Here is a 15,223-nt window from a genome sequence, read left to right on the forward strand (position 1 = left end):
GACGCCCGCAGGAAAAAGGGTCACAGACTCTCATGCGCAACGTTTCAGCAACGGTGAGTTAGCTCCGAGTTTTGTCGCATTACGCTTGGAGCCATCATAAAAGCCATCTTCCTCGGTCAACTGTGACCGATCGATTGTCATCGACGTGCAAGCCAAAGCGCATACGCGTGCCACGGGCCTGCCCACCGGGCAGCTCCCAGTGCGCACGAGCCAGACCACCGGCGAGGCCGCACCGACACGGACCCGCCCAATTTCCCCCCGCGCCAGGAGGGACAAGAAGTAACAACCCACGAATGCCGCCGCATGCATTTGCACGCACACGTCATGATGCCCTGCAGAACGCGATCGCGTCTCGAAAAGACTATGGTAGTTGTTTAAATATTCATTAACAAAACGCGGACTGAAATCCTGCAATCCAAGATGCAGACAAAAATCCTCACCCCTCTTGGGCTTGGAAATAAAAACCATAAATTCCTCCCCGCAGATCTTGTTGTACCTCCACAAAACAACTGCGATTGCGCGAACTTCAATAGCAATCGGCAGGCCGCTGTCACCTTTCTCATGCGCCACGAGCCGCCTTCGCACATCGTCTAGGTCCCGATGCAAAGATAAACGAGCTTTAACGTGTCGCGGTGGATCCTGGACCCATGCGCGCTGTTGTTTCCGCACACGGCTTCCAAAGCGAGGCCCGACCCACCTTTCGTGCCGAGGGACTCGCCGCGACAAGAATTCGTTACACCCGCAAAGCTTGGACGTCCAACGACGCATGCAAGCATCGACGACGGCAAATCGATCGCGCTCTTCCCGCGAGATCCCAAACGGAGTCTTTGACTTGTCGAAATCGAGGCCCATTACAGTTTCAGCGGTCACCGCCAGAGTGTTGCTATTGTCCCAACTCGAAGAATGGGAGGGGAGGGGGCGCACGGAGGGACGGACGGACACGCACGCAACGGCCACATGCCCACCCCCCACGAACGCTGACACGATAACTCCACAGCTCCCCCGACCTGCCCGACCCACTACCACCCCCGCACCACGAAAGAAAACAAGAAAACAACTCCACGCCCAAAGTGAGCGAACTCAGCCTGTCGCGACACCAAACCGAGCACACCAAGAACCCCCCCCAAAAAAAAAAATTAGCGCATCTTACAACAACATTCTACCGAAAACGACCCCGAAACCGTCGGCGTGTCGCGGGGTTTTGCCCCGCAGTTTGCGCCCTACAGGTAAATTACCAATTTTCCCGCCCCCCCCCCCCCCCCCTAATCTTCTACTACCATCATGCTAGTACTGTACCTACCCTAGTTAGTAGAGAGATAGAGAGTTTTGTATCTCCCTAGTGGCTCGCTGGTACAGAGCCACCCAACTTCCTTCCCCTCTTTAATACTTTCTAACCCTGTTATAGTTGCTTCCCGCACTGTAATAGACGGAGAATCCTCCTGGACCTAGTGAGGCAGATCCTCTGCCCGTTTATTTCTGGCCGCCGGCCGTAGTTTGTCATACAGGTCCTCTCGGGGGGGCGCGCACGCGTCTCGACCTGCGCTGTGGTGCTCTGTCTTTGTTGTTTCGCTTACGGGGATGCTGCGGCATGCGAGAATGTCCGGCCCGGGTCGGCAGAGGAAGGGGAACTCCAACACAAGCCCCCCCAACGGCCCGTGCCAGCGGGCACGGGCCGCTCAGGCTGCGGCGGGCTGCGAGGGTCTTGCGCCAAGCCTGAGCCGACCGACGAGTCGCGCAGCATGGTTACCGTGGGCTTGGCGTCCTTCGGTATCCAGTCGTCGAAGGTCTGGTCGCGGCCGTCGCGCAAGACGGCCGTGGCAGCGTCCAGGCGCGCCGCGCGCTTCGCAGCCGCATCCTTGCGCGCCATGCAGGCTCCATGCTCAAATCGAGGAGTTCGAGGGCTGCCCAAAGATCGACGCCGTTAGCCGGTTAGCATGACGCGTTTCGGCAGCTTGTTAGCCGGTGCCGTGCGCGACGGTTTCGCCAAGGACGTGGACGACGTGAATTCGGTAGATTACGGTGGTTGCAAATCAGAAGTACCGGAGGCGGACACGACGTCGATTACGGCCATCATCGACCAGCAGCGGGAGGAGGGCGACGCCAAGGCGGCAATGACCCTCGCACGGGAGTACACGATGGAATTCGTGGACGAAGAACATGCCGCCGCGAAGCGCGAGGAAGAAGACCTCGCGTACGCGGAGCGCCTCGACATCGAGCTCAAGGACGAATTGGTAGCTGAGTTTTTGGCAGCGTCCATCAACACCAATCTAATTTGGACGAAGGATTCACGCAGAGAGACATCGACCAATTGCTCTTGATAGGCGCAAGCAGCACGAGTTCGAGGCGGAAAGGCGGCACATTGAGTACCTCGAGCGAGATGGAATCGAGAGGGACGCGCGCTACGCTGAGTGCGAGGCGAAGCTAGAGCAAGAAGAAGCCGATGCCAAGGTCGCCGAGCGCCGCGACCGCGAGCTCAAGGACGGCGACTGTGCCAAGGCGGCGCAGCTCGAGCTCGACGGAGCGGAGGCCTTCGAGCGGGGCCTGGCGGAGGCCAAGGGCCTGGAGGAGGCGAAAAGGCTCGAAGCGCGGATCGCGCGGTCGAATTTCGCGGCGCGCAAGCGCCGCGACGCGCTCGCGAGCGACGAGGATCTGAACGTGGGCCAGTGCTGGCGCGACGCCATGAAGCGCGTCGACCTCGAGGACGTCGGCGACGCCGTGGCGCTGTCCGTCCAGCTCCCGTCCCTCGCGGACGTCAAGGTCGAGGCGTCCGGCAAGGTCGTCAAGGTCGTCGCGACGCGCGCGTCCGCGGCCCTCCGCGCGTCGAACTGGGCGTCCAAGGACGCGGGGCCCAAGACCATCACGCTCAAGTTCGAGCTGGTCTGCCCCAAGTCCGCCTCCGACGTCTCCTACGACTACGACTGCGAGGCCGGGCTGTTGCACCTCTTTCTGGACGGTATCCAGCTCGCGTCTCTGGACGAGGCGACGCGGGCGAAGACGCTCACGAGCCTCCGCGCGCGCCTCGCTCAGTCCGCGGCGGCGAAGGTCGCCAGCTTCAAGAAGGCGTTTGCCGGCGGCCCCGCAGGTGACGCCGCGCCGGACCTGTCCCTCGTCGGCCTCGGCATCACGCCCAAGGCCATCTAGGCCGTGTCTCCCCCCCCCTTTTATACTCCTTAAGCGCGCTGACCTCCATGCGGAGATCGGCAGAGTGGCAGAGTTGGCGGGGCTGCGTGATGGTAGGGAAGCCGAAGTGGAAGCCGCCTACCAGTGAGACCGGCCATCCCCGCTACCCCGAAATAACTCCTCCTCTCAGAGGCCCTATCGCCCGACCTCGACTAACTTCGCCGGGCCGGTGCGGGCGCGCGCGACGTGCTGCTCTACGTGCAAACATTCAGTGAAGCCCCTCGCTCCAGGGTGTGGACCCCTACTCCCCCCTAGAGGCCATGGTGCTGACGGCATACGAAGTCGGATCCGTCGTGGACGAGCATGAGGGGCTTCCTCGCCTCGTGCTCGTGTTGGAAACCGAGGGCGTGCTGGACGTAGCGGATACCGTGGAGCTTGCGATCGCAGTGGATGCGGGTCCGGCCGAAGATGTGGACGGCGGGGAGCGGTTTCACGGAGCGAAGCTGAACGTCAATCTGCTCGTTTCCGACGGATTTCAGGACGTCCCTTTCGTGTTTGGCGTACGGGAGCTCGACGCGAGGCAAGAAGTGGGAGAACGAGACAACTGTCCCGTCGTACTTCAGGTCGAGGCGGCGCCGATTCCAGCGTTCAAAGATTATGGGGACGTCGGCGTCGTTGACCGGCCAGCGACAGAGCGCGTCGGGCTTGACGTCTCCAGGCCAGGGATCGTTGACGTCAAACTTGGAATCGTACCAAGAGAACAGAGGGAGGACAAATAGACCGCAACAGACCTCCGCGGGCGCCGTGTCGACCTGCGGGCGCGCGAGAGTCGGATGGGCTCAAGGCTCCGGACGAAGCTCCGTAGGCGCGTAGGCGCCCACATAGGCTCGTCGAGGGCGGTGTATACGTAGGGTCCAGAGGTTTTGAGCCAAAGCCGCCTCGTGGTCGCTTCCGTAGGCCCCTGCAGGCGACACTGGTGCCGGCATCGAGTTCATCGCAGAGTTCGAGTAGCGTGTTGAACTTCGCGATGCTGTCGGGTTGATCATCGGGCTCGTTGGAAGTCTCTGTCTTGGGATGGATCCAGAGGTCACGGTTCCCCGGGACGAAGAAGACGCGGCGGAATTTTCCCCGGAGTCTCTCGAGGCCGACTCGGGCGGCGCGAAGAGATTCTCCAATGTTGCCTGCGATGATGAGGACGTCGCGCTGGTAGTCGAAGCTACTGAGGCCGTTGACCCAGTCCATGTTCGCGCCGTGGTCGCAATGGACGTCACTTACGGAAAAGACGCGCGTGCTCGAGAGGCCCGCGTCGCGTGTGAAGCGCGTCGCATCGCGTGCCGCGGCATCAGGCGAGCGTTCGTCTCGTGCGAGCGTCCCGAGGACCTCAGCGCAGCCCTTGCGCGCGTCCGAGGACGTGTTGTCAACGTAGGCGCCGCGCGCATGGTACCAGTATGCGTGTGCGTGACGCCGGAGGCCGGTCAGGGCCGTGGCCGCACGGCCATAGCCGCGTGCCCACGACGGCGCGATCTTGATAGCTCGCTTCGCGTCGACGAGGGCCGCGCGGTAGCAGCGGAGTCGCAGGAGGCACGCGGCGCGATTCGCGGCAAGACGTTCGTCGCATGAACCAAGGCGCACCAGGCAGGCGCTATAGAGAGCCACCGCGGCACCTGCGCGGGACGTTCGAGCTGAGTTCGGCCGATCCCAATGCGCAAGAGGGCGAGCACGATACATGTAAGAGCAGCGGAAGAGCGCGCGGGCGCGGCGGCGACGCCGAACCCTCACCGTCCTCGCCGCACCGGAAGTGGTCGTCGGCCATGGCCTTGACGTCGGCTTTGGCCGCGAGGACCGACGCTTCGCTCGAGCTGTCGATGGCGTCGAAAACGTCGCGTGCGGTGTCGAAGCCGAGCTCACTGAGCCGCGCAAGGGCTGCTTCGGAGGCTGCCGCGTCCTCGGCGGCGTCCGCGGCCTAGAGATGCGAATGGCTCACGCCGCCGGCATTTTGCAGCGGCACTGCGATCTTGAATGGCGTGCAGACGCCCGGATCGCACCTGGAGGCCGTGGACGAGGGCGCATGTCGCTTCGCGAGGCCGCTGGAGGCCGCGGAGCGCCGCGGCACGCCGCAGGTGGCCCCTGGCCCACCGCACGTTCGTAGAAGTCGCGGCGTCGCCGTCGGCAAGCGCCGCGTGAAGCCGGCCGAGTTTGAGGTACCTAGAATCCGGGCATGTCTCCGATGCCCGAGGAGGCGCGGCGTGTTCAGCAACCCGAGTCGAGTCTATCGCATTGGCGCGAGGCGCGGCGTCGCACGCTGCGGCTCGGTTCGCGAGCGTCTTCTCAAAGACGGGGTTGTCGCCGTCGGCCTCGCGGCCTCGAGGCGCCGCCCGGTATTGGAGGACCAGAGTGTAGGCGGCACTCGCGCCGACGAGGTCACCGCGCTGGAAGTGCGCGTCGCCACGTGCCTTGGTCGCGGCGGGGCCACCGCCGCTCGCCACGTCCTCGGCGGCCGCGGTGTCGCGAGAAGCTATGGCGACGGCCGCCGCGCGCTCTAGGTCAGTTCGTGTGGCATCGTCGGCCGCAAGGAGCGCGGCGGCGGCTGCGTCCTCGGCGGCGGCGGCGAAGTCGAGACGCGCCTCGTTGCAGAGGCTTCGGATCTCAAAAGCCTCGGCGCTCCCAGGCCGCAGCTCAGAAGCGTGGGCCGCGTCTTCGTACGAGTCGAGGGCCAGAGCCAGCGCCGCGGTGGAAACCTTACTCTTGTCATGTGAGTGACTGTCAGCTTCTTGACACGACTCGGGCTGTGCCAAGAGCAAGTCCCGGCGCTTGCCTAGTCGGCCGCGCGCCCGCGCTAAAAGCAACTTGCATCGCTTGTCTGAGTCGCGCGATGGAACGCCGTCCAACGCGTCGCTCAACTGACTGATCGCCGAGCCCCATTCTTTCGCCTCGAGGCTCGCCAGTCCCCTTGCCTCGAAGGATAGTGCCCGTGGTGGCGGCGGCGGGGGGGGGGGGTCGCAGCCCGCCATTGGAGAATTTCAGATTCTTCTGTCCGGGGCTTCAAACAAAAAATATATCCGAAAAGCGGCGCCGAGTTATCGAAACTCGCGCTCGTTGTATAAAATCTAAGTCCCGTACATCAACTTGACGTTAAGGTACAGTCCGTAGTAGCAGGATAAGCACAGTGGGCGAGAGGGGAAGCTCAGTGTGCTACCTTACGGTAGCTCAGTCATAAGATAGTAACTGATTATAAAGAAGGGGAACGGGAAGGAGAGCCTAACTAGGGTAGGTATAGTACTAGCATGATGGTAGTAGGGTAGTGGTAGTGTAGCGTACTGTACTACAGTATAGTCATGGAGATATAGAGATAGAGAGAGAGAGACAGACATCAAGATTCTTTGCACTCCCCCATCATGTCGCTGAAGAGTGCACATGGATACCTGGCAGTAGCAGAGCGGTTTCGAAGTTTCGAAGTAGAATGGTTTCGGACGTCGTGGCACTTAAGTTCCACTCTTCCCACTTCATTCCGTTGATTGTCTCCAACACACTTCCGCACGCGGCCCTCGGCCGCCGCCGCCAGCGGCCGCGCCCAGGACGCTTGCCGAAGCACGTTAAAGACGACGTCGTCCACGCCGAATTGGCGTCGATCCTCAGTGTCGCCGTAGAACGGGGCAAGCATAAAATCATTCGAAGAGATTCCGTCGATAGCTCGACGAACAGGAACCCAGCCGTCAACTGTTTTGGCTTCGGTCAATACAACTTAGGCCGGAAGTTAAATAAAAATAACTTGAAGCAATTAATTTGTTTGAGGAGTTAAATGACGATTTCGTAGCAAATCGTGAAAGATTTACCAAAACTCTCTCTCTCCAGCCAGCAAATCGAGCGGATTTGCCCGCCGCCCGAGCACGAAAGACAAATTGTCTTACGCGCGTTGGTCGCCCGCGCACCACGCCCGTGTCAGCCCGGAGGCTCGTAGGGGCGCATCTGGTGACCCCAGACGACATCGCTTGCCCGAAGGGCCTCCTGGGACCAGCCGAGAGTGGGATGACGCCTCGTGAGGCCCGCCGCGCCGGCGGCGTCGGGCCGAAGCCGGCGCCGGTCGTCTCAGCGCCGCCGAGAGGTGGTCCCAACCGACTGGGAAGGTCTCCATCCGCTGCCGTGGTGGCGCGAGATCGGCGCGACACTCGCCGTGCGGTGGCACCGGCGCTAAATGCCCACGGCCACCGTCGGGACGAAACGCCGCCGGCAGCTCGTCCCGGTGGACTCGGCGATTTCGGGCTCCCCCGAGGAAGCCGCCGCGCTGGACGCGACGGGGTCGATGACGAACGATCTCCGCTGCTGCGATGGCTCGAAAACCATCTTAGAGGGGTCGCGAGGGGGCAGCGCGTCCCTTCCTACCCACTCTACCTCCCCGTTCCAGTCGCCACGCGGTCGTATGAGCGTCGCGTCTTCGCATGTGCCTCACCCTCGTCCATGCGGACCTCGAAGTCACTGGGATCGTTGCACAGTTCCGCGTTCCGGCGGCGCTGCAGGGCCATGAGCACCGCTCAAATGATCATACTCGCGCGAGCGCGCGCTTCGGACGTTGCATATCCAAACATGGCTTCACCTGCAGGAATCTAACTCTTGGACTCGGACAATTGGTTTGCCGGGAGCAAACGATTAAAAAAATCTAACTTCCGGCCTTATTAGTCTCGCCACTCGACGAAATCGCTGTCTGCCTTCGACTCAAAGCCGTGGCCGAAAGTAGCCGCCCACCGAGCGTCCGCCTCGGCGACCTCTGGACGCCGAAGAAGGCGCGGTACCGCGATCTTCGGAGGCTCAAAATTTGCCTTCACGCGTGTCGATCTGCGCTCGGGCACCCTCACCCCCGACCGCGCGCCGCGCTTCCACGAGGTCCCGCCGCCGACACCGTCGCGCTCCCGGCTCCCGGCCCGCGTCACCCCGACCGCGCGGTCCCGCAGGACCCGGGCTATGCGTCGCCTCGGTGCGCGCTCTCTACGATCGTATGTCACATCCGCCCCCGTAAGGCATGCGCCGCGCGTGTGTATCATCGGGTCCGGTCCTGGCGGGTTTTACAGTGCCAAATTCCTGATGAAAGCGCGGCCGGATGTGGAGGTGGTGATGGTGGACCGATGGCCGACGCCGTTCGGACTGGTGCGATCCGGCGTCGCGCCAGATCACCCGGAGGTGAAGAGCGTCGCCCGAGACTTTGAATCGGTGGCATCGTCGCCGAAGTTCTCTTTCGTGGGAAACTTGGTCGTCGGCTCCAACGCGGACGTCTCAGAGGGCGGCTTCGGGCCTCGGCAGGCGTTGGGAGGACCGCACGTTGTGTCGCTCGCCACTCTACGCGCGTCCTTTGACAGCGTCGTCGTCGCGTGCGGGGCACGCGGCGAAGCAGCGCTCGAGCTGCCCGGGACGGGCCTCGATGGTGTCCTGTCTGCGCGCTCATTCGTCGGCTGGTACAACAGTGAGCCAACGTTCGCGCGGCTCAATCCTATCGGTCGCGACGCTGGCGCGGCCAGTGGCGACGACGCGCGTGTCTGGCGCGCGGTCGTCATCGGCCAGGGCAACGCAGGGCACCGGCGTCTGTCGCGCGTCGTAACGGGGCGAACGCGTCGTCCCCACGCGTCGCGGAGGTGTCGCGCCCTCAACGCCGCGCGTGCTGCTCCGGTAGGTCGCGCTGGACTGCGCTAGGATCCTCGCACGGACACCTGCGTGGCTTTTCTGATCTCCCCCCCGCGAATTCGCTTTGCCCTTCGCCTGTCGGCCGAGCAAAGCCGACGGAGACCCGGGGCGACCGTCGCGATTTCTGGGGGGCGGGTGGCTTCGCTGCGAGACGGGGGCGACACATGATCACTCGTGGCGTACCAGGGCCACACCGGCGTATCCCCTTTGAGAGGGCGGCGATCGGGCCCGCGGCCGAGGCGCGGTCGTGATGCGACCACGCCCACCAGCACCAGCGCCCACCAGCGTTTCACAAGTGTCACGACACGCAGGCTGCACAACCGTGCGACCTCGAGGCCACGGACGTGAACCGCGCCGCACTCGCCGCGCTCGTCGGCCTTCCGGCGGCTCGCGCTGTGAGCGTGGTGGGTCGCCGCGGCGCGATGCAGGCGGCTTTTACCATAAAGGAGCTGCGCGAGCTCGGCGCCCGCGATGGTGCGCGGCTCACAGTCGACCGTGACGAGCTTGCCGCGAGCGACACGGCGGCGAGCATCGAAGAGTGCGCCGCATCGCGGCCGCTCCGACGCAAGCGCGACCTTCTCGGCGACTGCGCGGCGGCCCAGGGTGGCGGTGGCGACGATGACGTCGGCTGCTTTGAATCTGTCGTCTCGCTCCGGTTCCTCCGCGCTCCCGTCGCCTTCCTGCCGTGCGACGACGACGCCACGGCCCTCGGCGCGGTCGTCCTTGAGATCCAGCGCCTCGAGGGACCCACGGGGCGCCAGGTTGCGACCCCGCTCGGCGTCTACGAGACGATCCCCGCCGATCTTGCGCTCCTTGCCGTCGGTTACGCGGCCGCACTCCCGAACCTCGACGCCGGCGCGCGCGCGACGCCCGGGCCGGGCCCAGGCGGCGCCTACGACCACGTGGCCGGCCGCGTCATGGGCCAGCCGGGCCTCTACTGCGTTGGCTGGGCTAAGCGGGGCCCGAGCGGCGTCGTCGCAACGAACGCGCCCGATAGTGTCGTCATCCAAAGTCGGGAATTTCTCACCCTTTTTTGGCTACAGGTGCCCGACGCCCGCGAGACGATCGCCTCTCTGGTTGCCGATCTCGCAACGTCCCACGCGACAGAGCTCCCCCCCACCCCTTTCCCCGATTCGACGACGACCTGGGCGGATTGGCGCGCCATCGACAAGAAAGAGACGGCCGATGGAGCAGCCGGCGATCCTCCTGCATCGCGCATCAAGCTAGGAAATGTTGATGACATGCTTAAAGAACTAATATAGTTCTTTTTTAGAGCGAACTGGCTCTGTTTAGGTGGCATATCGCAGCTCGTTTTTCAACTGACTCAGTGCGCGCGCGGCAGGTGAGCAGCGCACGGCCGCGTAGCGGCCGTACCACGTACGTTGGTGAAGGGTCTGTTTTCGGAGCCCCGGAGGGGCGACGACTCCTGCGGGCGCGTCTCCCAGGCGCGTCCGCAGGAGCTTTTTCCGACCGCGTGGGGCTCCTAGATGCCATTTTCCAGTAGAGAATAGAATCTGCTTCGCACTCTTGTCAGTATAAACCTCATCATTGGGGTGCTGTGTCCAGCTGGACTTTGGCGAATCATCCTATCGGACCGTCGTGAATAGTGAGCTCTTCGCAGGCGCGAAATGCGAGAAGACACCTCGCTGCGGCGGTAAGGCGCTGGGCCCATCGATTGGGATATACTCCCGACGCATAAACCCTGACACAGGCTGGACGCTCGCCGGCTCCGTGTGCTACCTCAAGACCTGCGACAAGTTCGCGACGGCCGCGCGCATGCTGGGCCAGAATCTGCAAGCCGACTTCAATGTGAGTGCACGGCCGGTTTCGACAGTGCTTTTCGATCTTCGTCGAAGTCTCGATGAGGGAAGATCAGTCTTCCGAAAAAGTAGCCAAGGCGACTACGATGTGGCCGAGTTCGAGCGGGTTCGAGTCAGGCAGTGCCCAGCTCACTGGCTGTTTTGCGAATAGGCCCGGATGCCCGGTGCGGTTTCGGGCGCGCGCAAGGCCTAGCCGGGGTTCGATGCAACGAAAAAAGTACCCCGTTTCTTGGTCGTTTTGGCCGAATGTAAGTCGCAAGTAACCCCGGGCCATTGAACAGCTTGCTACCATTCTTAAAGTCGTGATAACCAAGGCTAAAACGCCTGGCGATGATCCGGCGCCTGGAGGTGTTGCCGGGCCACTTATTCCCGGGTGCCAGTGCGATTCAAATCCTCGTCGCCGAGTATTCGCTCTAAGTACCCGCTACAGTGGATACAAGTGGCAGAGAGAGATGCTCATAAACCAGGTTAATTTGGATACCAGCGATGGGGAGAGATGCTCATGTTAGAATCCGAGTATGCTAGTATGAGGCCGCACCGCCTCGCGCGCGTCCACGTCGCCGGCCGGCGAGGTGGGGGCTTCACGACGGTCCGTGCCGCCGAGTTCGCACTAGAGTGGGGCGGGTGGGTTTGGTTAGGTCTCCAGTCCCGCCCAACGGATGTTACAATACAGCGTACATTCACTTGGCTGGGTGAAGTCGCACCTCCTTCCGCACGGCGCTTACCCGCAGTATTAATTACGCATTTTGTTGTCTCGGACGCAGTGGGAAACTGGTTCCAGCGCGCGCATGTAGAGATAGAGAGATAGAGATTTTTCTACGTTTATATTCAGTGAACTGCACCTTGATGTTGCAGTGCACTTTACCCCACTGCGCTCCTACTGCGTATCCTGCTAGTTTCCCCTTCCCTTCCTTAGTTCATTCTAATCCAGTTTAAAGTCTTATAGACAGCGAACTGAAGGAGTGACTGCCAAGCAGGCACAGAGAGCATAGCGCTTTTCTGTGTCTGTGGTGTCTGTCTGGTTTCACAACGTGGCTGATATGTGTAACAAAATATTACCTAAGCTCCTCTACCACAGGTTCAAGAAAATGATTTGAAAATATTGGGATCAGCGCAAAACTTGGTAATTGGCATCGGTACCTTTGGCTTTTTATTGTATTTGATGAACTCACAATTAAAGCATTTATATTTACCAAAGTTTTTTGCGGATATACTACCACACGGAAATTGGGGTCAAGATATTGAAGTGACAATAGTCGAATTACCTGATTATACCAAAGTAGGTGACTGGAGAAATACATTGACTTCAATTTTGCTGCTTCTGCTATATCAGACGCAGAACATAACGGATGGAAGCTCTTATTTCAATTCAAAACTAAAGACACTTGCAGACTTTTGGACTGTGCGCGTTGCCATAAAGTCAAATATTGCTCTCAAGAATGCCAAAAAACACACTGGAATATACACAAAAAAAATATGTAACAAATGTATTTGATCATAAGACCACCTCACTACCGATCTCCCCCCCCCAATGTAGTATAAGGATAGATCTACATATAAAAACCCAAATGTGATAGATATATATGTATACGCGAGCAAGTGTAGGTTCTATTGTATGTCACTTAGTTACGATTTTTACCTTAACCCTGGTAATCTCTATCTCTCTGGAAAATGTGTCAAAGTTCATAATGCTGTATAATCCAGAGTGCCAGAAATGCGACCGCGTTGAAGGTCAGGCCAAATAATAAACACCCCATCAAACTCTTCTTGATCCACAGTGTTGATCCATCCGCGCTCATAGACAAAGTTGCATACCTGAATGAAGTCAGCTGATTCACGTATTTTATCATCAGAATCATCAGAATCATCAGAATCAACCGAATCAAGCGAATCAAGCGAATCGGGACAATGCTTATTCATTCTAAATAACAGTGCTGCTGCCGGCAATTCATCATACAGATCGTATTTTTCTGTTGGTAATAGCTCATAATAACCAAACGGATATGATAGAAGAGCTTCAATCATATTTTTGCAACTAAGAATGGCATTCAAAGGTGTTTCAAATGTTTGACACATTGCGATAGACTTTTCCCAGGTAAATGAGTGGCGATTACTGATCACTTCTATGCATTTTTCAAACGACGGTTTTCTAGGCTTCGTCAGCCCATTTTTTTCCGCATGACATAGAGAACGATAGTAATTTTTATACGTATGCCTCCGCCTTAAAAAACAGACCACGCCACCCCGGACTCCAGGAGAAGCGGCGAGCTGGGATATGACCACCACAATTGCATTTACGGCAGTACAAGCTGGGATATGACCACCACAACCAGCAGTTTTGTAAATTTGGCTGGATGATGATACAATAGTAGTGGTCTAAACTCACTAATTCGCTACCGGAAATTGCATTTACGGCATGCACTTTGCGAGAAATCTCCTTAACGGAGCCTTGCAACTCCTACATTTGGCCAGCCATCTGACTCAGAGGCTCACGGTCTCAGGCTGCTGAATCTGCCGTAGGATATGATTTTCCGACTCAGGGTCACATCAAAGTCAGGAGTATACCGTCTCCATCGACGTGCAGCCGAAGCGCATTCGCGTGCCACAGGGCTGCCCGCCTAGAAGCCGGACAACACTAGCCTGAGTGCGCACGAGCCGGAGCAAATGCGGACTACCTACTGGGAACTAGGCCCCGCGATTCCCCCTCCCGAGAGAGTGGGAGGCACAAGTAATTACTCTCAGGAGGAAGATTCTCCTGTATCTGCCCCACTGTGCTTATTCTCCCTTTTCTCCCTACCTTGCAGTCTCATATCTTCATGAGACTGAGGTCCCCACTTTAGTATGGGGGTCCTTCCTCCTTTTCCCAATTTCCTTCCCTTTCTCTCTTTCTATTCCATTTTAAGACAGTATAGAGTAACCCTCTCCTGTTGGGAATCAGGGCTGCTCAGCAGCCCCATCTCACTTTTTCATTTTCAGTCTAAGTCAGGAACACTGCCATTTCCCCTCAAGGGTTATGGGCCCACAGCGTTAATCCTGACCCAAGACTCTTTACCTTCGTTACATGGTAGATTAGCTAATTACAGCGGAACTTCGGAAAATTCGCTTAACAGGCTAACACTTTAAGGATCTCTTCTCGTAACAGAAATATGGGGGATGCAGATCAAGGGGGTAGACGTAACCCCGCGCGTGCCGCAAGGGCTCCTCGACCGCAAGAACCCGAAGGTGGTGAACCCGAAGGAGATGAACCACCCCAAGACCAACCCGAGCCAACAGAAGAAGAGCTGGCTCAGCAAGAAGCAGCTCGTCAAGAAGCAACTCGTCGGGATGCAGAAGCTCTTGCAGCAGCTGAGCGAGAGGCAGAAAGACAAGAACATCAGGATGAAATTACCAGAATGCAAGCTGAAATCGATACTCTCAGACAGCAGTCACCAGAGGAACGCAGGAATACAGATGGCATAACTTTAATTGGCAATGCTGTGAGAACCATGACTAGTATCTTGCGTCAAAATACAAATATCAGCAAAAAGCAATTGGAATTCCAGGAACTTCTTAATGCCGATGCTACAGCAGACGCCATGCTGAAGCAGCAGCAACTAACTGACCCAACTATGGGCAACTCTAGCTGGTACACTGGTGTACTTAGTTCGGAACAATCCAGACATTTTTCCAAGGGTATCATCACCAGTAAGGAGTTTAGCTATTCTAAGGCTAATAATGAGTTTCAGAAGGCAAGCAAACCAAACGACATGCATTTTCCGAGAAGTTTGGAGGATCTACCGGATACAACAGAAGCCTGGAAAGCAAGCTTCAATGACTCATTACAGCAAATTGTGATGGAGTCACCAGACTATCATGCGTATGTTACCACTAGCTCAAAAGTTACCGATTATATCAACTCACGAATTGAAATTCGAATGAAAGAAATTCGCAATCATGATTCAACTAAGAACTTCGAATTTGATAAACTCCAAGACCTTCAGATTCCACCGGTAGAGGGTGCACACATGTTGTCTGCTGTACTTGTCAAAGATGTCGGTGAGTTCCCTCCGCGAGTTACTACACCAGGCTGGCAATTTGGTGTACTTGAACCTGTTTATTATAATGATGGATCAAGCGCTGATCAACGCACCTTATTGTGCATACCCAGCAATTTCTCATCCTTGAATCTTACTGATCATCCGCCTTTCATTCCCTTCAATGACTATACCCGCAGATATTACGACCATCTCCTTCACAAAGTCCAAGGTGATCGAGAATACTGTCCTAATCCTCGTAGGGTACCGGGGTCTCCACACTTCTGTGATAGAGATCACATGGACCTTGAAGAATTCAATGCGTTTGATAAGAAATTGTTTGACCTGTTCATGAGCTGGCTCAAGAAGTCGATGACAGCCATACAGCAGCCAGCTAAGATTTCCGAGATTGAGATTTTCGAAAAGAAGCTCCGGCGGACCAATAATTGCTGCCTGATTTATGCAGCTCTGCAATGGACCAATCTATATCTTTGCGGAAACTCAAATGTTGTTGCCATCAACATTCGAAATCATGTTAATCAAGTGAAACATCGAGCTATGAGGGACTGGCCTAATGCCGATCTATGCCATATACTGGCC

General features: G+C 58.1%; 2 protein-coding genes across 2 annotated transcripts; both read left to right on the forward strand.

The window, feature by feature from the left end:
• Positions 1–1,934: 1,934 nt before the first annotated feature.
• AURANDRAFT_67735 (hypothetical protein) lies at positions 1,935–3,141 on the forward strand (the record flags this gene model as incomplete). Its single annotated transcript, XM_009043262.1, has 2 exons — positions 1,935–2,231; positions 2,449–3,141. 2 exons carry the CDS (start codon positions 1,935–1,937, stop codon positions 3,139–3,141), a joined length of 990 nt encoding a protein of 329 aa, XP_009041510.1.
• A 4,668-nt stretch (positions 3,142–7,809) lies between these two features.
• Positions 7,810–10,933, forward strand: AURANDRAFT_55426 (hypothetical protein; the record flags this gene model as incomplete). Its single annotated transcript, XM_009043263.1, has 3 exons — positions 7,810–8,361; positions 8,413–8,703; positions 9,102–10,933. 3 exons carry the CDS (start codon positions 8,077–8,079, stop codon positions 10,050–10,052), a joined length of 1,527 nt encoding a protein of 508 aa, XP_009041511.1.
• Between the last annotated feature and the right edge of the window lie 4,290 nt (positions 10,934–15,223).

Source organism: Aureococcus anophagefferens, assembly GCF_000186865.1.
Source record: "Aureococcus anophagefferens unplaced genomic scaffold AURANscaffold_47, whole genome shotgun sequence".
In the NCBI taxonomy this organism is placed as follows: Eukaryota; class Pelagophyceae; order Pelagomonadales; family Pelagomonadaceae; genus Aureococcus; species Aureococcus anophagefferens.